The sequence below is a fragment of the Symsagittifera roscoffensis genome, chromosome 9 (assembly GCF_963678635.1).
Source record: "Symsagittifera roscoffensis chromosome 9, txSymRosc1.1, whole genome shotgun sequence".
Lineage (NCBI taxonomy): Eukaryota > Metazoa > Xenacoelomorpha > Acoela > Convolutidae > Symsagittifera > Symsagittifera roscoffensis.
Genome location: NC_087070.1, coordinates 38,048,658 through 38,073,564, shown reverse-complemented (window position 1 = coordinate 38,073,564; position 24,907 = coordinate 38,048,658). Strand labels below are relative to the sequence as shown.

The following is a 24,907-nucleotide window of genomic DNA, read 5'->3' as shown; positions in this document are numbered from 1 at the left end:
TTAAAAGATCTTGCAAGATACCATCCCTTGATCTATTAGGGGCTACAAAATGATTAGATCTATTTTCAAATCTGTTTAATTTTTGGGTGTCATGACTATTTGCGTCAATGTTCTGAGGAATTACTCAAAGTTTATGATAACTCAATCTATTACACTTATTTTAAATCAAATAATTCATTTCATTGAACTATTATATTTCTTCTAAACATCAATCGGACACAAGGGGTTCACTTATTTTGGCCGCAACAAATGGAGCATATGCATTAATCTAAACTCACACGTTTTCCCGCCATGATAGGTTTAGGCTATTAAAAAAGGTTAAAATCAACATCTTTTGAATTCTTAGAATATCACCCTCTGGATTTCTTTTTGTTGGGTGAAAAATAAAAACGGATAAAGGGAAACTCCAAAAAATGCAAAAGAAATATAAAAAGCAAATGAAAAAACAAGTTAAATCAAGTTTTTTTTAGCAATTTTTGAGTGTTTTGATGGATAAGCAGAGGGATGAATTAAGTAATTACGTGCAATGAGACGACAATTTCAAAGCTAAAAATCAATATGGAGTTAGACTGGGCTGGGCGTTTATTTCTTCAACCATGACTGAATAAAGTTATTTCTTGTCATTCAGCCTAATAAATTAACCTAAGAAATGGAAAAAAAATCAGACCCGTTTTTTATCACTGAAGCGCTTCTGTGTTATATTTCATTTTAAAAATCTTCATTTCTAATTCTGTACGTGTGATGACTTCACTTGGAAACAATTTATGATTAGTACTAACCCTAGTCACTGCGGAAAAAGTTTAATAAGATTTTACACTATTTTATCTAGGAAGTGGCTTCAATATACCTATGAAAATACGTTAAAAAATACCTTGGGCCAAACTTTTCGCACTTTTTGAGACTGCTCAGAACAAAAGGAAAAACCGAAATGAGAAAACGAAAAGTATTTTTGGATACCACACTTTGTCTGAAGATGTTCTGACCCGCATACACAAATCTGTATAAAGATTTTTCTTTTCGTAAGATGCGCGAAAAATTAGCATTAACTTAAAATAATTGTAACGCAAAATCGCTCTTTTGAAAAAATTGTTGAAAAAATTGGAGTGTTCCCAATGATTTGAACCCGCGTTTTTTGATAATGAGACAATCACCGTAGGCCAATGCCAAATGTGCTTAAAAACAGGTATTAAGAGACATTTATTTGCATGACTTGAAACTGGAGTTCCCTGCGTTCCGTTTGCTTAAAAAACAAATTTAAGTGAAAATTCTGAAACCATAGTTTGGTAAAATGATAAAACAATGGTTCAACAACCAGTCCGCTCCATTTCTTAGAAAGAAAAAAATTTCAAGATTATGTAAGGATAGAGCGAAAAAATTAAAGTTTTTGATTGTGTGTGTATCCAGTAAATTTCGATTTTATCAACAAAAACAAGTTCTGAGCGGCATGAAAAATTTAGGAGGCAGGTATCCACTTGATTTACCAAACTAATCTTCACTTTTATACCATCTGTGGTATGTTGTGGATACACTATGATGCATCCAAGAAAAGGTCTTTGTTAACTTTAGCTGAAAATTGTAGGTAACTCAGGTAAACGAAATAGGAGTCAAGTGTGTATTACTCTCTATCATAATGAAAAGCTATTGACCGCAAAATGGATTCCCAAAAAAATAGTCTCAGTGTCGAGAAAAACGAGTCTGAATTTTTTCAGTTTTTGATACAAAAATTAACCAGCTCACTGAAATTTTGACGTTGATTCACTGTATTCAGAAAAAAATTTTAGTCGAAGTTTTTGAATATCTTCAGCAACCAATCTTCAATTTCCGAGTAAAACTACAGAGGGAAAAGCGCAAGTTGCATACAAAAAGGAAATCTCTAAATTTCCCTAAAGTTTCTAACTATTTCACAATATATACACTAAAATTGCTCACTCTTTTTCCAGCCATTATAGGTTGAAGCTGCATTTGTGCATTTAGAACAAATTGCAATAACAACTTGATTAGAATTTTGATAGCACAACATAATATATTTTTTTCAAGAAGTATGACTAACTCACCCTTTTAACAGAATTCTCCTCCTCTTTGGGTGCTTCATCTTGCAGCTTACACGATTCTGAAACATTTTTGGTAGTTCAGTCAAAAAGTAAGGAATCATTTTGCTGTATTTTAAAAAAAACTATAAGTAGCTGTACAGAATAAGCTAAAATGGTAAAATTATGCTCTAAAAGTTGTTCAGTATTCAAAAATTTGAGACTTTCAAGAAAAAATTTAGCTAAAAACATTTTGTACAAAACGTTTCAACAAACTCTCTCCTTCATCTCCAGTCTAGTTACCAAAGTTGGCCTGGGAGAAAAAAACAAAGATCTACTTAAAAAACTCCCACTGCAGTACCTACTAAAGAATCTCCACCCCTCTAATAACTCTAATAATTACAATAATTTAGCACTAGAGCTTTTATCCAGAATTCGATTTTTGCTGCATTCTGATTGGTCGGAAATTCGCCTAACTTAACCTACGTAACAAAATTCGCCTTTTTTGAGAGCGGGAAGATCCAAAAATAGATCAAAAAATAGCACCAAGGAAAGACCTTTTAGAAAACTTTGAGAGAAACCAGACGTGACAAGAAGGAAAGGTAGCTATTATACATAATGCTTTTAGCAGAATTTCTGCTTGAAAAGTGACATTGTACAATAATGAATAGCTATTTGGATAATGCAGCGGTCTGCAAAAATTCTAATTTTAACATCCCATTTTAGACAGACCAAATGTGATACTTCTCTGCAGAGCTTTGCATAGCATCAAATTTTTCTTCATACACGGGTTGACCAAAAACGCTAAGCATACAATTTTCATATATGGAAAAATCCTAATCATACATTTTTGATGCAAATCCATAAAAAACAAAAATTGCATGAAAATTCTATGAGTATGGTTTTTCATATATGGAGATTGTATGACTCGCATTTATTACAAATCAAAAAAAATTGATTTTTTAAAATTGATTTCTGAAAATTTTTGGAACGTACTTTTTACCAAACACAAATGACTAAAACCATGGTTTACTCAAAACTAGAGTCACCAAAGAGTTGATCGTCTGGCACTTACAAGGTATTGGAAAGGACCTGAATTGTGCAAACGTGCTCTTCACAAATCATATACTGAGAGCATCAAATTTTTAAACTTTAGCAAAAACTTTCAGGGATGATTTTTTTTTAAAATTTGGAGTTTTTAAATTATCAGACTTTGATCAAAGCATGCAAAAACATGCCATGCAAAAAACATAGACAATTTTCACATTTTTGAAAAAAATATATTCAGAGAAATTTGACAAAAAGCTTTCCTTTTTTTGTACGATACACCAACTTTTAAGTGAAAACGAGAAGAAAGTTTGTTGAAATTTCGAGGACACCATTTTAACAAATTATATGAAATTTGTATGACTAATGTTTTTTCATAGACTTAAATTATAGAACTGTTTGATTAGCATTTTTGGTCTATGGAGATCAACCCGGGTGGCATTAAATATGAAATTTCTCTGCATAGCACTAAATGTGAAACTTTTCTGCATAGCATCAAATGTGGACGCGGGTCGAGATCTCGCTCTAAAACCGCTCAAGATTTGAACGGTTTGAGCGGTTTTTTTGGAAAACCGCTCAAACCGTTCAAATCTTGCTTTCAAAAACCAGTCAAAACCCGCTCGTTTCATGAGGTTTTTCGCCTTATTTGAAGCAAGATTTGAGCAGTTTGAGCAGTTTTGAGCGGTTTATCTGAAAACACCTCTCAAAAACCGCGAAAGATTGGAACGGTTTAAAAACACCTTTTGAAAATCGCGCAAGATTTGAACGGTTCTTGCGCTGTTTTTATCAGATAAACCGATCAAAAACCGCGCAAGATTTCAACGGTTTTTGAGCAGTTTATCTAGAAAAAACGCTCAAAAACCGTTCAAATCTTGCGCGGTTTTTGAGCGGTTTTTTTAGATACACTGCTCAAAACCGCTCAAAAACCGCTCATTTCTTGAATTTGTTCGCCAAAGCGGTTTTTGTAGATAAACCGCTCAAATCTTGCGCGGTTTTTGAGCGTTTTTTTTGATAATCGCTCAAAACCGCTCAAAACGCTCATTATAAAGCAACATTTTGAGCGCAATAGTCTAAAAAAACGCTCAAATTGCTCAAATCTTGCTTCAAATTAGGTGAAAAATCTTGACTCGGAAAATATCGCTGCATAGGACCATTAAGAAAGGTGAAAAAGTCTAACCGATGTTGTCGATCATCATGCGAGCCGCTGTGAGTTTGTCCATGATCTCTATTGATACGACAGCAGACTCAGAGGAGCCTCCACCACCTGGAAAAGACAACAAATTTGTCATGAATAACTCATTAAAGGTTCGAACTGTTTCAAAGGACCAATACTCGAGCTGTTCAACTCTTGGTCGTGAGACGATTTAACGACAAGGGAATGGATCAACAAAAGAGCTGGTCATCTCTTCACAGAAATCCGCTGTTGTGCCCTAGCTTAACATTTATATAGAAACAGTTGATGTCTAGTTAGCAAGTTTTTGTTCCGACTTTCGTAACGAAAGTAGTGGAATATTTTTGCTTGGGTTGGGTTTTTTTTTCTTCAGACAACTTTCGACTTCTTAACATGCCATTTTTGACGGAATTTTTTATCACTCAAAAACTATTGTTGCCCTGAGCTTAAATTTGAAAATATATTTCACCAGTGATCATTTTCGTAATATTATGGGGCCTAAAGATTGCCATTGTGGCCAATTGGGACAATTAACGCGCGATATAATTCGCGCTATTAACGCGTAAGCGGAGATTTAATCTGTCTTAGAAATCGTTCCAAATTGGTTGAAGGAAGCTTATTTGCCATAATTGATTTGTTACAAGGAACGAAAACTATTATATTGTACTTTTTATGGTGTGTGAAAGAAAAGAGAAAAAATCTTCGAAGTTTAAGAAAAAAAAATTTTCATATTATTTTATTACATTTAATTCTATGCATTTATGTTATTACTGCTCCATAAACCTTAAAAGGTTGTCGGAACATTCAAGGCTTCGACCTGATACGAGCAGTCTTGTTTTTTTGTATAATTGAAAAAAAAACTTCAGATTCAGCGCGATATCTTGGCGTAAAAATGAACGATTATATCGAAAATTGAAACCGAGTGATTTATATAAGGCATTGTGCTCCTCACTAGTAAGTGGTAGCCGTCTTTGAGGCTCCCTCTCCAGAATGGAGCCCTGATTATCTATTAGACGCCACAACCAAGAGAGTTCTTTACAATTCCATCATAGGTTGATAGCTCAGAAGTTTGGAAGCTGCGTGCATAATTTTTTTGTTCAGATTTTTTTTAAAAAATTTGTTCAGTTTTTAAGAAATTATATATAACAAATGCGTGTAAGCGCAAATTGTTTCAGCGCAGTGAGTTATTTTGCATTCAAAATTAACCTAAACTGAATTGAATCAAATTTTTGGGACCAATAATTCCCTACAGGACTCAATTATTATTATTTTGTTGGTATTCGCTGCTGAGTTGGGGCGGGAAAACAAAAAATTCAATATCTCATAAATTGTAGTTTCAATTATTTTTTTATTGGACAACATCAAAGATATTTAAAAAACAGTCGGAATATGCTCTTTTTTGCCCTGAAAAAGACATTCATAATTGCGTAACAATAATTGCATAGCAACAGTGACAAGCTGTTGTTACGTTGCATTACATTAATAATTTTCGGATTGCTGGACTGGTAATCTTATTTTCGACTTTTTGGGCCTTCGGCTCTTTTATCTAGCACTGCGTGAGCTCACCCGACTATGGGCGTAGCGCTGTATGCTCTTACCAGATTGTGGCACCTGAGAGGCCACTCCTCCGGCTAAAGCGACCAAATCTTCCACCGGGATCTCCTTCAACACTTCCTCAAGGTCAGACATCTCAACCTCCGCGATCAGATTCATGATGTCATCATCTGTCACTTCCACGCCTAGTTTCTCAGCCAGAGAGAGGACAGAGTCTAGATCCGAAGGGAGGCCAAGGTCATCTGAAATAAGGTCACCGTTAGATATTTAGGCGGAAACTTAAAGCATTCAAGTAATCGGAGGTTTCACATAGCAGAAAAAACCTTAAAGTCAAGAATGATGAAAAAACATCATCGACGAAACTGTATAAAATGAAATATCAGTTCACGAGGATTGGGTTTATTCCTACCTGCGAGTATCATTACATCTGAGAGTTCGAGACCCTGTGCGATGTCCTTGACCTCGGAGGGGGAAGAGGGGAGGGGCAGGTCACCGGCCGCGTCCTGAATAGACTCTCCCACATCCTGACCTGAAAAAAAATTAAATTGGAGACACCAACTATAGCGGTCAAAGCCTTCGCTTTCAGATTGTCAGACCGAGAGTTCGATCCCCTGCCACGCCGAGCTCTCACTTAGGCTGTAGCTTCAGGTCAACAATTTCAGGTATAACAGTGGTACCATAAAAGTTCTAGACTCAAAAGCGGCCTTCAATTGCGAAAAGAAACTGTCTTCTCTCAACAAATAAATTCCAGTGTGGAATCAGAAGAAACAAGAGAAATGGACTATACTTATACAAGCTGGATAGATCTTCTGAGAATCGCATATATCATTAATATTATGATTTTTTTAAGCTACAAACTCATTAAAAAAATAGGTAAAATCTATCATAACTTTTCATATACAACGTTTATTGGACAATTAGTCTAGCAAAAATAAAAGCAGGTTTGAGTTTTTATTTTTTTTTATTTTTTTTCAGTTTATCAACTACAATTTACGAAAATTAGCTTCGCCCTGATATACAATCAATCACCCTGTTTTAGCTTATAACGATAGCGAGCGAGCATCAAATGATTATTGCGTGATCTCTGATAATTTATCGGTCTGTTCAAACAAGCACGATAGTTAATCAATATGCAATTATTGTAACAAACTTTTGCCCATACCTGCATTTTAATAACTGCATGGTGAAGATTACGGGGGATGTTTGGTGTAAAAAGACTGCCCGCAATGATTTTTCATCGATTATAATCGATTATAATGGATTTTCATGGTCCGTCTCCATAAAATTCTAAAATAATCGATTATAATGGAATAATAGGCGATTATAGAATAAAAAAATGTAGAATATAATTAGGGACGTGGGGGAAATGGGGGGTTAGGTGGGGGCGAGGGGGTATATGGGGTGGCGTAGGTGAGGTTGGTAGAAGGGATATGGGGGGGGGGGTAGGTGCAAAAACTTGGTTTTGCAAAATTTAACTAAATGTGATTACGTTTGGAAATCCAGATGGCTGTGAATAATGCAGAAAAATGGATTTTAAAAGGAATGATTATAATCGATTTTGTTTCTGTAAAAAATAAGGATTATTATCGATTGTGTGGTCCCAAAGTATATTTAGACTTGATTATAATTACCAACATTTTTGACCACGAAAATCGATTATAATCTATTATCATTCACGGAACCTGCGTGTGAACAACAATTTTGAAAATAGTGTTGAAGTTTCATCATGGTTAGCATGGAGTTTTTGATTGAGGAAAACTAATTTGGTTCCTTCATCAGCAAATTTTTCTTATTGCTTGCCAAAAAATTCCTTGCTAACCTTGATGTAATTCATTGATTGCTTTCGAAATTGATGTTCAGTCTCTTTAAACAAGAAATTTCTAGCACTCGGTATCATAACATTAATATCATGGTTATTGATCAAGGTATTTGAAAATGTTTGGATTGCATTTACATGTTTTTCTCACTCAAAAAGGCTAGTTGAAGGAAAAATATAGTCTTTATTGATAAGTCCCATCCCTTATATATTTAATTTCATTAGTTTTAAAAATCATTATCATATAACAATAAATCTTAATTAGTTTTTATAATAAAGTGCATTGAACAAAGGATTGCTTTTATGGCCTCGTGGTTTTGTCTGTCTTTTTAAGTTTCTAGATAACTGAGAACTCGAATAAAAACATGATAGCCAGGGCACGATTGTGTCATAGTCTTGAAAATGGGGCCAATATAAAATTTGCTGGTATTTAAATCAGCCAAATTATAAGCCAGCCGAAGTATCAATCAGCAGAATATACTTAAGTGTTATAACATAGATATGTAACAATTATGTAACAGTTACAAAAGTCATGCAAGTTTAATTGATTAGACATAAAGTTTTGGCTGGCTTATATTTTCCGTGCATTTTCAAATGGCTTATACTTCGGCCAGTTTTTTTACTCTTATTAGATTTTTACAAAATTATAGTAGGGTAGTTTCTTCGCTTCAAAATGAAGAACGTAAACAGAATCATGTAGGAAATTTTCTTTAATTGTTGACGACTCATTCAAATCCACCTGAAGACTTTTGTGTTTTGCAATATTCGGGGATAGCAATTTTTTTACAACGCCGCGTTCGATTTGGCTTACCTTTATATAAGCAGTATATTAGCTTAAAGTTTTATTCTTTTTTTTTCTACAAGAAAGTTAGTTGTAATTTTTTCGAGCTGAAATTGGTGAAAGCGCTGAAAAGATTCAGATTTATTAATTGTTCTACACGATAAACGATTACTAGTTACTAACAAAACTGCTCGTATCAGGGCGAAGCCCTGAATGTTTCGACTGCCTTTTAAGGTTTATGGAGCAGTAATAACGTTAAAAAAATTAAATGTAATAAAATGAAATGAAAACCCCCACACGTCATATAAAGTACAAAAGAATAGATTTCGCTCCTTGTAACAAATCAATTATGGCAAATAAGTTTCTTTCAACCAATTTGGACTAATTTCTAAGACGGATTAAAGCTCCGCTTACGCGTTAATATCGCAAAATATATCACAAATTTGCCAAAATGGCAATCTTTAAACCCCCAGATTTTTACGAAAAATGATCACAGGTGAAAAATCTTTTCAAATTTAAGCTCAGGACAACAATATAATTTTTAAATGACATGTAGAAATTTCGTCAAAAATGGCTATTTAAAAGTCGAATTTTCTCTGAAGAAAAAAAACACGCCGAGCACAAATATTCCGTTACTTTCGTATCAAAATTCGGAACAATAAGACTTTGTTCTTAACAATTTGTTATGAAACGTAGCGATTTTGCCTTAAATGCAGTTTTTTATTCGCACCGTTTGTCTAAAGTTTCAGCAGAAATAGCCGGCTTCTTTTCTTTTAAAATTCAATTATTTGTGGTAATTTCAAACAGTTTTCTAACCTTGTTCGACAACTGTGTCCTTGAGGTCGGTGGCCTTATCCAGGGTGTCAGACGAGACGTCAGATACAGTATCCACGACATTAGACGCAGCTCCAGAAACAGAATCCGTCAGATCGGAAACTGAACAGAATATTAAAATATGATATTTGTAGTATTGTGATATATTATCTCAAAATATCACTTTAAATGTCTGCAACCTCGAGCAATATGCGGTCTCATCATCAGTTAGAATTTTGACGAGGGAATCCGGGGGTGACATAATATATGAAACCTCCAACGATATGCATCAAAAAATTATAGTGCTTAAACAGCCATGTAGTGCGCGTGTTGCTATAATCTTTTATCAACTTAGCTATCGATTATTTCTTTGCCATTATTTCAAAATTTTGCATCATAACTTTGCCATTAATTCGAAAAACATTTTAAAACAGGTAGCTTTAACCTTGCCTCGCCGCCTACTTTTTTGTTGTAGTTTTTTTTTGGTTTGCGGGAGAGTGATGAAGAAAAGTATCGAAAATATTTTTCTAACAATTATTTTTTTAAATCAGAATCATAACCGAAAAAACTGTGGAAAAAAGCAGTCCCGAATTGTTTGATGGAAAAGAGAAAAAAAAACTAAATTTATGCTTCAAAAACTAGTTAGCATAGTCAACGCATAAAATGGAAAATCAAAAATCACGTAGTTCGTTTGAATTGATGTTTTCATCTAACAAACGAATGGCGTCAACATAAAAAGCCAGAAGAGCAAAAAAAACTGTTTTTTTCCTGCTATCTGACTATGCGTGAAAAGACACCAAAAAATTTGTTTTATATTTTCAACTTGAAATTATTCATCCAAGCACTACTAATACTGTATAACAACCACCAAACTGGTACACCAAGCTCCTGTACCACTTTTGGTCACAGCGCTGTTGGCTATTGGTTAATATACTGCATGTCAAAAAAAAAAGTTTAGAAGAGAACTCCAAGACGTTGGTTGTACTCCTGCTAATGCTTGACTAACTTGGTTCTCACTTTGTGCAGTAGTACTTGTACGTTATAAACAAACGCGTTGTTAGTTCACAACTTACGGAAAACCATTTTTACCGCCCTGGTAAAGACTTATAAGCGCATTCGGATCTCTGTTACTATATTCCCACTTTTGGAGTAGGAAGAAATTCGTTGCTAGGTTTAAAATTCTCTTGTGCTTAACCGATGATTTATATATTATTAGGAGGATGTTTGTTACTAGGTACCCGAAGGAAATATAGTTAAAGAGATCCGCACGTTTTTGTGAACAATTGGCTTGCACTCAAGCGAAAAGTACAATTCATAGTAGTCTTTGACCCAACGACGACCTTTCGGCAGGCGGTTGGTGACCTAAGAATCTTCTCCATCGAGGTCGATCGATTGTTCCGATCATTGAAAGTGGGGAAGAACTTTGTATTCAGGTGTGTTTTAGTTTTTTCTCTTTTGTTTTTTTTGTATCCCAAATAATCAGGTACCACAATTATTCATCGGAAAGTGTAAAGTGATATATCATATTCAAGCCCCTTCAGTTGTGATTCTAACGACATTAAAACTTTTGGAAAAAAAATTCTCACTGACGAGAAAAACCTGTTTTAAATTTTTGGTTTTTGGTCTAACTTCGAGAGAATAAGGTGATCGACCAGGCTTAAAATAGCCTATATATGCTTTATTGAAGCCTTGAAAACTTAGTTTTACTCAAGTGAAGTTATTTTTTGAGTTTGTTAGCATCATTTTGGAAATAAAAAAAATTATATATTTTTTTCAAAAGCAAAAAATTTGTTGACAAAATTTGATTTTTTTAAAATGTTTTAACGTTTTTTTTTCGTTTTTGCATTCATTTTCTACAAAAATTGTTTCCAAATTTGCTTATTTTATTATGACTGTTGAATTTGCCTAAGTCCTAGAAAAAAACTTATTTGTGTTTTTTAAGACTATGAAAGGAACATTCTGTGCTGCTTGCACAGTAAGCAGCTACCGTTGTTTTGTTTTGTGATGACTTTCCATCTTTTTTTAATAGTCGCAAGCATAATTCTACAAGGCAGGGTATTTTAAATAAAACATAACTTACGTCCCCATCTTTTCTTCAAGTTGGTAGTACTCTAAAACACAAAAACAACTATATTTAAAAAAAACTACCAGATTTGAAACACTCAATTGCACATAACATCTTTTACGCATAATTATGTTATGTACTAATACAAATAATTTTGAGTTTTCAATCAGTTCAAACTCTCATTTGCGCGGCTATCAGTGCTCAATTTTCGCAATAACTGGTCGAGGTGTTGCTGGTCACTATTTTTGTCTTTACACTATTTTTGTGTATATTTGTTGGTTATTTACCGCAAATTATACATAATGGTACATCCTAAAATATGACTACGTAGATGTATTTTAACAACCGCGTATTCCTATGGTCAGGAAGCAGACAAATATTGTTTTAACCAATCAGAATCAAGATGAGAAAGCAAACTTCTGAAAAAAAGTAATTATTATTTTTTAGTTTCTTCTTTGTCTCGATTCTGATTGGTTAATTCAGTATTTGTCTGCTTACTGGCGAGTAGGAATACGCGGCTGTCTAAATACAGACCGCACATTACAAAATATATACGTAAAAGATGCTATACTATATGAGTTTTCACCGACCAAATTTAGTTTAGGATCATAACTTATTCAAGTCAAATTGTTTTAATTGATTACTTTTAATGCAGTTTTCTGCAGCAACTCGATGAAAAAAGTATTGATAATTGCAAAATAGTTGATATCTTAGCCACTTTCGAGAACTTTACAATATAAAATGATTGACGGACACACCCTCTTTCCGATCATGTAGTTTGAACCATAATGTCCACTCATCTTCTGTCGGGGATTCATGGCCGTCTCCCAACATCCGACTCCTGAATTGACACAGAAATATCTTCCTAAGGTTGCTATTACACTTTTTTCTATCAAATTTCAAAACTATCAATTATAAAAGATCTTGCTTTTGAATTTTATCTTGAACTCATATTTCCTCGAATATCAAAGCTAATTTGTCATCAAAAAAGTCAATGTGATTATGGTTTTAACTCCTTCCATTTATTGTACTCAAAAGATAAAAAGTTAATTTGAACCTTCAGAAGAGAAACTTACGTGATATTAGTAGTAAATTTGCAATGCAAAGAAGTAAAACTTGTTTTTTGTTCATTATTAAATCAAAAGTTTGCTCCCGAAAGGATGTCAAGTATTGCGGTGACCGCCCAAAATTTGCAAGAGCAAAACTTTTTAAACAGTTTTGATGTTGCAGAAAAAAAGCCAACAGCAATCAACAATTTGCTGGGTGTTTATGGCTGAATTTGTAGTTTTACGATGAAATTTGAAATTATGATTCAAAAATACCATCTGCAGTTATATTAAAAGTAACCAAATTTGCGCACAGTTGAACTTTATAAACAGTGCCACTTAATATCAATTGGTGTTTATTGTTTTTTATTAGTTAGAGCTCCCATGAGGAAGAATTAGACTTGAAAATTGGGCAAAAAGTACTAGATTATTAACTTTTATTGACACGGTGCAGTTAAAATTCCCCGAAGCAATAAAACAAGCGCTCTGTCATTTATTAATAATTTCAACGCCAATTACAATTATATTAAGCCATTTGGTGGCTTATTTTTTACAGGTTGAAAAAACTGAAATTTGTTATTTACAACACTTTCGCAGGGAAAAGTATTGAATAAAAAATCATAAGCTTAGACATTTTCCCCGTTTTCAAAACATAATGCAAAACATCAATGAAATTTCATGAGTAACTTAGTTACTGACTCAGCATTACTTTTATTTCAGAAGACCTCGCCACAAAAGTTTTTCCGATACTGCTGTTTTAACTTTTAGAAGTTGAGTTTTTTTAAGCACTTCCTACATAAATCTAAGATGATTTTATGAAAAATAATGTCAGGAAAATTTTCATTTTATGATACCATTGGGGCGTGGAAGAGTTATGGAGCTCCAAATTTAGTAAAAAAGAAAAATTTAAGGCTATTGGAAGGCTAAATATACCTGAGCTTTTGCTCTGGCTTTCGAAGTTTGTGTCTTCAATGAGGTTTGAGTTTTCACTCCTAATATATTCCATGTTTTTTGATGAACGATCATTCAAAGTGGAACCAGTTTAAAACTAGTATTTATATCCAATTATATTATAGATAAAAGTATAAATATAAAAACTAAGTATTTCTAACTAACCAATCATGATCCCTAACTAACACTTACAAATATTTGTAACGCTGAAACTATTCATAGTTTCAGCAACAGAACAAAACAAATATAATTTAGAATACAGTTATTCTCCTTCAAAATAGTTCCAGCAATCTAACTTGCAAATGCCAGCATACACTAGATCTATTGAGACTAGGAGATATAAGAGTAAGCTTGGTATTAGACTAAGAATTTGCACGAACCTATCCGGCCGAAATTAGGATAGCGTGACGAACAGACGGTGTACCTTATCTGAAATTACTCTATGAGTGAGCCACCCCGGACATGAACTCATCTGGTGCGACCAGTAGTCTCGAACAAGACCTTTTAACAAACATAGACTTAGCAAATTCAAAATAAAAATAAGTTTCAAAATATACTGCTAAATGTAAGATAGTATAGAAAACCTAATAATTATGTCTCACGTCTCAAAACGTCTACTCCATTACTTCAAATGATACGGCAAACACCAAGTCAAAACCAGAACAACTTATCCTTTCATCTTTATCATGAAAGGACGCAAACTGCAACGATTATTTATCTTCCAAGTTCTCAATGCAGTAAATTTTCATTCTCTAACATGAAATAAAAATTATTTGGAGATTCATACTAGTGACAAACATAGTGACGACTGATAAAGAGATACTTAAATGTTCCTTTCGTCAAATCGCCAATAAATTTACAGCTTTTGTAAAAACAAAATTTTTTGAATACAAAATACAAAAATTATTTAGCAGTTAAAGTTTGATTAAATTTATATGAAGTTCCTTAGTTCTCAAGGATTTGTATCCCCACCTTTTCATAGCTAATGCTTCGTTGTTCCTTCATCTAAAACATAACCTTAATTAACTAGAAAATAGTATCATTTAAATTTCTAACTTATGAATCAATCCTCAATTAGTGATTTTTCATTAAACTGACATCTTCAAATTTAATATTATCAAGCCTTACCCTTCTTTTGTAACAATCTAAATTTTCCCTATACCAGATCATCAAGGCTATCCTTGGATCTTTAATTTTAAACTTCATTCTACACTTTTTCACTTTCAAAATATTTGATCATCAAGGCTTCCTTTGGATCAAATGGAACAAAATTGTTCTCCCTACCTCCTACTAAAAAATTTCTAGGGATCTCAAACGTCGATTCACTCTCCAACCCTTATCAACGACCCAGGACTAATCAAATTTTTGAAAAACAACTGTTTTAATTAAGATAAACAGTGAAGAACTTTGGTTACTCTTCCTTCACTTGAGCCCGTCTTCTTAGCTGACCCAGGCTAAAACACATCATAAACTTAGAAGGATATATAATAGTATCTAACAATCTACTTGTGTTCTAATTATACTTGAACCTCGTGGATTGATTTACTATTCTCCAACCATTGATCACAAATCACAACCTTAAGTAAAATTAGGTAATTTTCTCCTAACATAAATCTTAGCCTGTGAGAAAGAACAAAATCATTTTGACGAATGGATATACTTTTTCTACAACCCGTATATACTCGACAACCTATGCCCCAAGGTTAGGATAAAGTCACAAAAATTAAAAGAATTAATAGTTTAGGAAATAATAAGCCTAACCCCTGGGCATTTATCTCAAGAGATAATTTAGGAAATAAGCAAACATTAGTACTCCACAATTGTTTAATTCAAAACGAAAAATGCGATCTTGTAATTACACCACATAGACAAAAATAGAGTATATCAGATCGAAAAAAAAAACAAGAAAGAAGCCAATCATAACAAAACAAAAACGAAATATTAAACGAAAAAATTCCAGAACACAAAAGGTAGTTTCGGAATCTGATGCAACTACAATCCAAGAACGTCAAAATCTACGAGATTTAATTGACGACAAAAATAAAGCGAAAAATGACCAAAAATATTTTTCCGAATCAAAATCTAAAACACCATCATCTGAAAAAGGTAAACGCAGAATAAAAAATTCATACCTTCCTAAACCAGTACGACTCTATAGTTGGAATCAAACAAAACGACATATTGAAAATTAAACATTAACCGTAATACAGCACAAAAAATGATTCAAGACGACAAAAACTGTGATGATAATTCTCTTCTTTCTTTTGTCATTCATCCTATAGGACAAGTACAACTTTGTCAGAATTTAATTGCAAATTTGCTATAGGGCAAGTATTCGCTATTTAATTGCAAATTCGCATTATGGAAAGGTACAATTTTGTCAGAATTTAATTGCAAATTTGTTTGAAAACGGAAATAGCCTATGCAAACAAGAATTCCCTGACATACAAATTAGAAGACAAATACTCGACCACTATCTACCAGGCATCAGTAATATCACTGCATATTGCGGAACTTTTACTATTGAAACGTTACAATCACAAACACATCAAGCACCACACCGAATAAAAACAGATGATATTTGAATTTTCGAAAGTTTTCAAAGGAATGTATCAAGAATATTCAACATCAAAATTCACAAAGGGCAAACTCAATTTTCAGGAACGATTTTTTCTCTTTCAATTTTATTATAGTTACATTTCCATATTAGAATCAAACGAAATATTATATGTATCACCACCTCACATATCTCGACATGCAATTGAAAGACAAGAAACCAACCTTTTCTCGGGATTTTTAAAATCAATTCGTGAAGCACTCACCCATAATGAAATTTCACAAGTAGTAAAAGTTGACCTACAAAGAATCCTAGCATGGTTCATAGTAGACTATTTTGTACACAACGTAGATTTAATCTGAACAGCAAGAAAAAAACTTCGACCACAATCTTTAGACAATGAAACACTATTAGCAGACCAAACAGATTATTTATGGGACCCTGAATGGTCTCTTATCTTTTTTTATCAATATTACTATCGATATTTGGTGTGCGTTCCTCTTGGCTGCATTGTGTTAAATCCACGCGGTTTACGCAGTACTCCTACGTTTCGTTAACTTCGATGGAGAGTTGGGTTTGTGTGGAGTTTAGTGTCATATAGTCTTCTGACCCTATGATTGGTTTGTGATTTTCTTAATTGTTACTGCCGAGTGAGTTGTGGTGTCCGGTGAACTGTCGCTGAAAACTATCTTTGGAAAAAGTGATTGTTTCTTAGGTTGAGCTGTGGGTAGCTCCCGCGAGTTTTTGACTCCTGTTGTTTGCGGGGTGTAGTTGCTGATTGCGGTTTTGTTGTTGTTGATTTCGTCCAGCTCTCGTATGCGGATGTTTTCGCTTCTGCCAACCTGGGTTGGGGGAGCTCGCCTCCCGATCTGATGCGCCTTACCATTGTGTTTTGCTGCTGCTTCTTGAGTCGAGCGTGGTTATGTCTTCCGGGATATAACCACCTTTAAACCCTTTGAAATCTTTTCGACGTCTCATTGGGTTTCGATTATCTTGAATCAAGTGGATATGTTTTTTAGAGTATTATTGCAATATGTGTTTGACTGAGTTCGAGATAGTTTTGTGCGGAACTGATTTGATGCGAATGGTTGAGAATGACCACTTGCGGAATGAGCGGATTGATTGAGTTTCAATCAGGGTTTTGAAAGGCTGGTTAGCGTTTTTTTATTTTCCGCGCATTTTTTGATTAGCTGATATGGTGCTCTGTTTTGATAGGCTAGGCTACTCACTATGATGTTGCCAATCATCTGAAGATTGTTTAGGATTACATAATTGATACTACTACAAGTTCCTTGTCGTACGCGCTTAGGTGTATTGTTAATCCAACTTGATTCCGTGACATATAGTCTACCAGTCCCATTTTATTCCTAGCCAAGTGCCTGATGTCGAAGTCAAAGGGAATTAGACGGTCAATCCATCGGGTAAGCCTGCTTTGACTGGTTTTTCTTCTTTCGCTTGCATTTTATGCGCTGATTAAAGCTTGATGATCTGTGATGATGGTAAAAATTTTTGCCGTATAGCTAATATTTAAAATGATTGATGGCCCAAATTACCACAAGTAATTCTAGCTCGTTAACAGAGAACTTTTGTTCTTAAGAATTTAGGAAACATGACGCTTAGTCTATGGCCACCCAAACTCCTTCAGGAGAATGTTTTCCAATGTGGCCCCTAGTCAGGATGTCGTTGCATCGCAGACCACGCGAGTACATGGTTTTGGTCAAAATATTCATTTTGAGTAAATTCTGTAACTATCGTTAGAATGTTATTGAAAGCTATATTGTGTTCAAGTTTCCATTCAAAAGGTTTATTATTTTCTGTGTTTTTAGAAAAGGGTGGAGGGCTGCGGCGGTTTGTGCTAAATAAGGGATGTAACGTGTGAGGTGCATAGAAGGCTTATAGAGCGTATGAGGTTTGAGGTGTATAGAGCGTATGAGGTGTATAGAGTCCATGAATCTTCTCAGTTGTTTGAAAATTTTTGGTGATGTTTGTTTTTCAATAGCCTCTGGTTTCTTTATGACTGGTTTAGTTTCTTAACTGTTAATTTTGTAGCCTAGCCATTTGACTTGTTTGCATGCAAACTTACATTTTTCCAGAGATATTGCGAGATGTTCTTCATCTAATTTTTCAGAAATGTTTGCAAATTTTCCTAATGTAACTCGAGTGATCCTTTCCTGATATCAACATGTCGTTCGAAAAAGCGTATGTATTTGTACAGTTTGTGAGAGTCAGATCAATTGCTTTTTAAAACTCGGCCGGCATGCCTGTGAGGCCGAAGAGTCAGGCCTGAAACTGGTAAGTTCGGATGGGACTAAAGGTGCATTGTTCTATGGTTTGTTTCTTTCACGAGATTTTGAATAAGCGTACCTCAGATCAAGCGTTGAAAATAGTGTTTGTTGAGTTTTAACTGATTTTACCACTTGTGCAATTTTATCCAAAAGGCATTTGACATTTGGTATTTTTTTTGGATTAATGTTGCCTTTTTGGAATCAGGTGCCAACTTGACTGTCTGATCCTTTTGACGGTTACAACAATTGGGCTGATAAACTGTCGATCCGAATTTTTGCTCAATTTGATTATGTGGTTTTGATCAATTAGTTTGTTGAGTTCTTTCTTAACCCGCTCTTTCAAACGTATCGGAAATTGGTGTCCTTTTGTTGAATCGGTGTTACGTTTTTGCTGAATTGCGTTCCCATTACGTAGTTTCTGTTTTTCCGATTTTCTTATGCAAAATTGTTTGAAACTGTCTCTGACCCACTGTTTCACCTCTTTTTTGTATACTTAACATTTGGTATTGTTTTGGTTTCTCTTGACTCGTTTTGATTTCGACTGGTGGTAATAGGTTTCTACCTATTTGGCCTGTTTTTTGATCATCTACTATGATGAATGGTGCGGATTGTAATGCCCAGCCTCCGGATTCTATTGCGATAATGAATCTTCCTTTGGGAAGGATGTTTCACCGTTATAACAAGCTAAATTCCTAGCGGGATCTTCCGATGGATTATATTTGAATATAGTTGACTTGTCATTCTCCTGCAGTCGAAGCGCCGTTTTTCCGTTTAAAAATCACATCGGGCTTCCCGAGTCAGCGATGGTGATTATGGCCTCTGTCCTTGTTTTCAATTTTACGATATGGCGGTTGAGGTCATCTTCAGTCATATTCTCGAGTTTGTTTTACTTCGAATGCTTCTGAATGCCATTACTGAAAATTCGTCCAATTGTAATTCTTTCCATCCATCCGTGGGCGAGGATTCCTGAAAAGCAACTGGTCATTTCCGTTAATTTGTTGTCATTTTTCACTTCTTCTTGTTGTTCGGCAACCCTATCCTCCAGACTTGGTCTTTTGCTTGGCACGATTGTAAGTTGTTATGACAGAATTGACTGCTGCACTTATAGACTTGCTTTTGTTGCGGATTGTAGTGAGTTTGTGGTTGTTGGCTTCTTGTGTTTTGTGTTCCACGTGTGCCATATGAATCCGGCTTCTGTGTGGAATTTGGTTGTTTGTGTAATTACCTCTACCTCGCGAGTTGATGAAATGTAGTGGTTCTTGTTTTGTTGGTGTTGTTGATTGCTCTCCGAATGTGTTTAATTTCATGGTTCGAATCTGTTCGATTCCTTTTTCTCGACGGATTGCATATTCGTATCCATCTTGATGAGCTATATTGTGTTCAGGTTTCCATTCAAAAGGTTTATTATTTTCTGTGTTTTTAGAAAAGGGTGGAGGGCTGCGGCGGTTTGTGCTAAATAAGGGATGTAACGTGTGAGGTGCATAGAAGGCTTATAGAGCGTATGAGGTTTGAGGTGTATACCCTATCCTCCAGACTTGGTCTTTTGCTTGGCACGATTGTAAGTTGTTATGACAGAATTGACTGCTGCACTTATAGACTTGCTTTTGTTGCGGATTGTAGTGAGTTTGTGGTTGTTGGCTTCTTGTGTTTTGTGTTCCACGTGTGCCATATGAATCCGGCTTCTGTGTGGAATTTGGTTGTTTGTGTAATTACCTCTACCTCGCGAGTTGATGAAATGTAGTGGTTCTTGTTTTGTTGGTGTTGTTGATTGCTCTCCGAATGTGTTTAATTTCATGGTTCGAATCTGTTCGATTCCTTTTTCTCGACGGGTTGCATATTCGTATCCATCTTGATGACTCCATGTTTCGGCTAATAATTTTTCCGCACTTTGTCAATGTGCATGTGGGCAAACATGTTTCTAACCCCCTCGTCTTGATCGCCGCAATCGGCTCGCGGAGTTAATTTGACAAGGTCCGCGTGGAATTGCTCTAAGCTTTCGTTTTCTTTTGTTTCTACAAATTAAGTTACCGTTCGGACGCTATAATCCTTCTGGTCACAAAGATAACGTCTAAGATTGTCATGAGTTTTCATGTTGAAACGCTATGCAAGTCGAGGCTTGACCTCTTTTGAACCTGGCCTTGACCTCCGCGCCCAGACCTACAAATAAATAACTGGGGGGTTTGGCATCAGCCTCGTCTCAAAGAATTTAATTACACAGGACGCCTTTTCTCTGGCTTCTAGAACGCGGTTTTCCCAACCGACTCGCTTCTCTTACATCGCGAATTTTCTTCTGTGCCTCGGTTATTTTGACTTCATATATGGGTTCTGCGGGTTCAATTAGTGCAGGTTTAGCTCTTAGCAATTTTAGTTCCTCGATTCCAGATTCCGTCCTTTGCGAAAACCACCACCTCATGTATTGCTGCCCAATTAGACCACTCTAATGATGGTTCAGCTGAAGCCTTCTACCAAAATGGATTAGGATTTAATGGTTTTCTTAATATCCTGCTGGCTGCTCCATGTCATACCGTTGTGTATGATCGTGTCTTATACTGAATCCGAACGGATTGATAAACGACGTCTCATACGTAAGCGAGATAAAAACAACTGAGTTATGAAACCATTTTTTGTTGTCTTAACTTAAGCTCCTATTCTTAACGCTTGGCATCTTTACAAGGTCAACCGAGCAAACAAAACGGCTTACTCATCTTTGTGAGTTTTTATATAAATATGATTACGTTTGTCAATCCGCGCCGGATGACAAAGGCTTTTGAAAGCTTAATGGATCAAATAAGAGGGAAAAAAATTGCTGGTTGTTTCTTAAAAAAACGTCAACAAGGTCAAAACAAACTTGATGAACTACAAAACCTATTGGAAAAATTACCGGATATAAGCTTTTCCATTTTCACTGAAACTTGTCTAGAGGAAAATCAAATAACACAAAAATTTCTTAACCCCACATTTAATTTTACCACACAGGCCGAGAAAATTGCCAGGAGTTATCAAGGGTAGTGGTATTGGAGTATGGGCCCCTAAAATTATATATTGAAAAAAAGATGACCTAAGCACAATGAATAAAAAAGTTTTTAATCATTTTGGATAGAAAGTAGTCAACTTTTTACCCAAAAAAGCCTTTTGATTTTTTTGTCTCAATAAATTCTTAGTAGAGTTTCCTAACCTTAAAAAATTAACCTAAAAAAACGATTACTTACCAAACAACAAATGAAGTTTTGCTTTTTGTTTACTTTTCTGCAGATGATTTTTCAAACCAACACCTAGCCAAGTTGAGTAACCTTGGGGAAAATTTTAAATCAAATTCATCAAATGTGATACTCTCGCCTGATTGGATACACCTTACTCGCTCATTAATCACTGTTTCATGTCAACACAGCAGACTCGTAATTTCAACTGTTGTAAATCTCGAATTAACAGTGATCACGTTTCGCTCAGTTAAGAATCCAACCTATGTGTTCCCTTTTTATTGATATATTCGAAAATAATTTGGATAAAAAACTGCCCAATAATAAGGAAAAAAGTTGGATTGAAGAATCTTGAAAAAACAAACCGTGGTTCACAAAATACATAGAGCTGATCATCAATGAAAAGTATCGGTGTTAACAATTGCAAATAATATTGCACAGATGCGAGTGAGTTATTTTATAACAAACAAAGAAACGTTGTTAATAGGATTTTGAAAAACGCTGAGAAGGGTCATCACATTACAACTTCTCACAAAATGTTAAAGACCAAAAAACAATGGAACTTTGCCGACACAAAGTTAGAAAATGTAACAAACACACGAAAAAATAAATTCTTTCCTTTCTCCTTCAGGCGAACACATAATCAGTTTGACATAGCAAATCCGTAAAATTGAGCATTCGCAGAACTTGGTAAAAAAAGCAGATTTTGTTCAGCGTTCACGGCTGGATTTTTTAATTGTTCAAGACTTCTCTCTGCTAGTTGATAGTTTACAAAAAAAATTAAGCCGCTGGCCATATGAACATACCATCATAGAGCATTAAATGCTCAAAACTTGCAACGGGTGAACGCATACATTTCGTAACAAATGAAATCTCCGAGTCAATTATTTTTTTTCTGAAGAGCTAAAGAAAATATGATATAACACCAATTTACCAAAAAAAACCGATAGGGTAGCGGAAAATTTTTGACAAATTTCTGTCACGCCGATTTATCCTAATTTTTTTGAAAGAGTGTTAAGAACACAATCAACTGAATATGATGACAAAAACAGGCTTTTAAACAATATGCGATTCGGTTTTTACATAGAAATCATCACTCGACGCTGCAGTTTTGTTAACGGAAATTTTTGATTTTGATGGTCGCAATGAAGATGTGTCTGCAGCTGTTTTTTTTTGGATCTTTCAAAAGCGCTTATTTCAAAATATCACGACACTTTTTACCAAAAAACTGAAATGGCTTTCTCAAAAGTGGCTGTAATACTTTTTGAACATTTTTTTCGAAAAATCGCCATTAGAAACTAAAAATGACAAAAACAAAATTCAAATGGAAGCCTTGAATCACTGAGTGCCACAAGGCCAATTTTCGGACCAATAGTTTTCATTCTCTATGTTGAAGATTTTCATTCAAATTTAATTCATCAAAATCAAGGTTTTCATTTTGCAGATAATGCCAGTCTGATAGTGAGTCAAACGTAATCAAAACTATTGCTTGAACACGTTAAAAAAATGCGAGATGACGTCAACGCTTACATGAAAAAAGAGCAGTCAATCTTTGAATTCCGATAAAAAAGATTTTTCTTTATTCAACAGTTCAAATAGTATAGTCTCAGTTTTTCATAATAATCTCAAAATTAACGTTTCAAAATCATGCAGATATCTAGGAATTTTGTTGGATCAAGATACAAGCTTTCAAGCGTTCACTATTTTACATATAGCGCAATTTACTTACAAATTTACAAATATAAGCGTTCACTATTTAACATATAGCGAAATTTTATTACAAATTTACAAGTTTCACAACTGAAAAGAATAAATAAGCAAATTAACTGGGAAATCAAAGTCTGCTGATCAGTCTGTTGAGCAGAAGCTGTATTAACAAAATCGAAATATTTCCTGCAGAGTTATTGGTAACGAAAAAGAATCTTCTGAAATCTTTGGATTGCCTGAAAAAAAAGATAGTTAATATTTCTTGTTTACGGAGTATTTAAATTGCATAGAAACAAGAAAACACTACAAGCAAAACCCCAGAATCGGTCAAAAAAAATTCAACGAATCAACTGCGTAAAGAAATCAGACTTGTCACAACTTGCAAAAATTCAAAAAAAATATAGACATGTTTTCAAGAGAAAAACGAAGCAGTACCAATTGATAGATCACAATAGATCACTCAGTGAATTCAGAAGTTGATTGTTGCAAAAAAAAATTTCCTAGAAGGCTAATTAAAAAATAAGTAAACATTTGGTGCAACTGCAGCTCAATATAAATAAATAATGCTTTCTAAAAGAAGTCATTCCTAGACATCTTTTATTAACCAGGAGGCTATATGAAATTAATATGTTCTGCTGGAAAAAAAGTTCTATAATTTTTCCTAAGTTTTTGCACCAAAAATTTTAAAAAGTGATTGGAAACTTTATGGCCGAGAAAGCGCTTAAGGAAGCTTTCAAAATCGGTTTCATTTTTAGTACGATCAATATTCTTTAGTCTAAATTGCCAATGTTTATATTATGATGTGCGTTACTCGATAGTTTTAGTGGCTCGAAGTTGCACTAAAATTCAAAAAACTTATTACACTTTTTCTATTCACTTGGAAAATTGTTTTGAGGCTTTTTACTGTCGTTCTAATCAAGAGTGAATTTTTCTATGATATACCGCTGGAACCAGTCCAATGATTATTTTCGGTGCCTGATTGCGTGGAAAAAAACAATAAAACATACCCTAATACTAGAACACAACCTAATCTTTTTTGCCTCGCCACCGCAACGCTGCCAACAAGGATCTGCAGCTCAGCACCAGGAGTGTATGCAGACCAATTCTCAATTCGCAGACAAATTCACCATCTCAGCGTCTGGCAGGACAGTAACAGAAGCAGCAGTTCGCCTCTCCCCTGCTCTCCGGGAAGTGGAGAAGTGGTCAGCAGATTATGAAAATCTCCTCTCCACGGAGAAGACCGCGGCACTTGTCGAAACAACTGGGAACGCGTCGACAGGCCTGAGTTTCCTGGGCACTCCAATCCAGAACAACGAAGAAATCAATATTCTTGGAGTACACATGGACACAGAGATGTCATTCAAGAAGCATGCGTCTGGGATGGCGAAAAAGATCAACAAAAGGACACAAATCAGTAGTAGATGTTGAGGCTGATCAAGGGGGGAACCTGAAGACCCACATGTATTAAGATAGGGAATAGAGCATCCGGTCTTCCGGCTATGTATTAAGATTGGGTATAGAGTCTACAATGTATAAAGATAGGGAATACCGATGGTATGGTTTTATGGTTTGTGTGATGGTAAGATAATGGTAAGAAAAACGAAAACTTTTTGGTTTTTGTTAATTTTTTCGCAAAGTTTTTGGCGCGCGTTATCTAATTGGGAACAGTTAATTGTTAATTACGTGTAGATTGTAGAATAAAGGTTATGTATTTAGTTTTTTGGTGCATGGTAAGTCAATGGTAAGAGTTTTTGTGCAAAAACTTGGATTTTTTATCAAAAAAATTTTTTCGAAAAAATTCAAAAACGATAAGATTTTGTTTAATTTGATCTAATAAAAATTTATTAGACACTTTTACTTTCTACCTATCTGAATCTATTCTGAACCTAC

The 24,907-nt window shown here is 34.7% G+C and overlaps 1 protein-coding gene across 15 annotated transcripts in view; it reads right to left on the bottom strand.

Moving 5' to 3' along the window:
- The window catches only part of LOC134854085 (uncharacterized), a 45,566-nt gene extending 32,878 nt beyond the window's left edge, over positions 1-12,688 (bottom strand). For 6 of the 15 annotated variants that reach the window (XM_063870164.1, XM_063870163.1, XM_063870168.1 and 3 more), the window contains exons 1-9: positions 12,351-12,687; positions 12,033-12,115; positions 11,290-11,320; positions 9,213-9,332; positions 6,209-6,328; positions 5,844-6,041; positions 4,252-4,338; positions 2,055-2,110; positions 1,930-1,956 (exon numbers count right to left, since the gene is read on the bottom strand). In XM_063870164.1, coding sequence (XP_063726234.1) covers positions 1,930-1,956; positions 2,055-2,110; positions 4,252-4,338; positions 5,844-6,041; positions 6,209-6,328; positions 9,213-9,332; positions 11,290-11,320; positions 12,033-12,115; positions 12,351-12,405 — 777 coding nt within the window. In that variant the 5' untranslated portion in view covers positions 12,406-12,687. Of the gene's footprint in view, positions 1-278; positions 306-1,929; positions 1,957-2,054; positions 2,111-4,251; positions 4,339-5,843; positions 6,042-6,208; positions 6,329-9,212; positions 9,333-11,289; positions 11,321-12,032; positions 12,116-12,350 lie in introns of all 15 variants that reach the window. The other 9 variants (XM_063870165.1, XM_063870170.1, XM_063870169.1 and 6 more) reach the window with 7 other exon arrangements.
- Between the last annotated feature and the right edge of the window lie 12,219 nt (positions 12,689-24,907).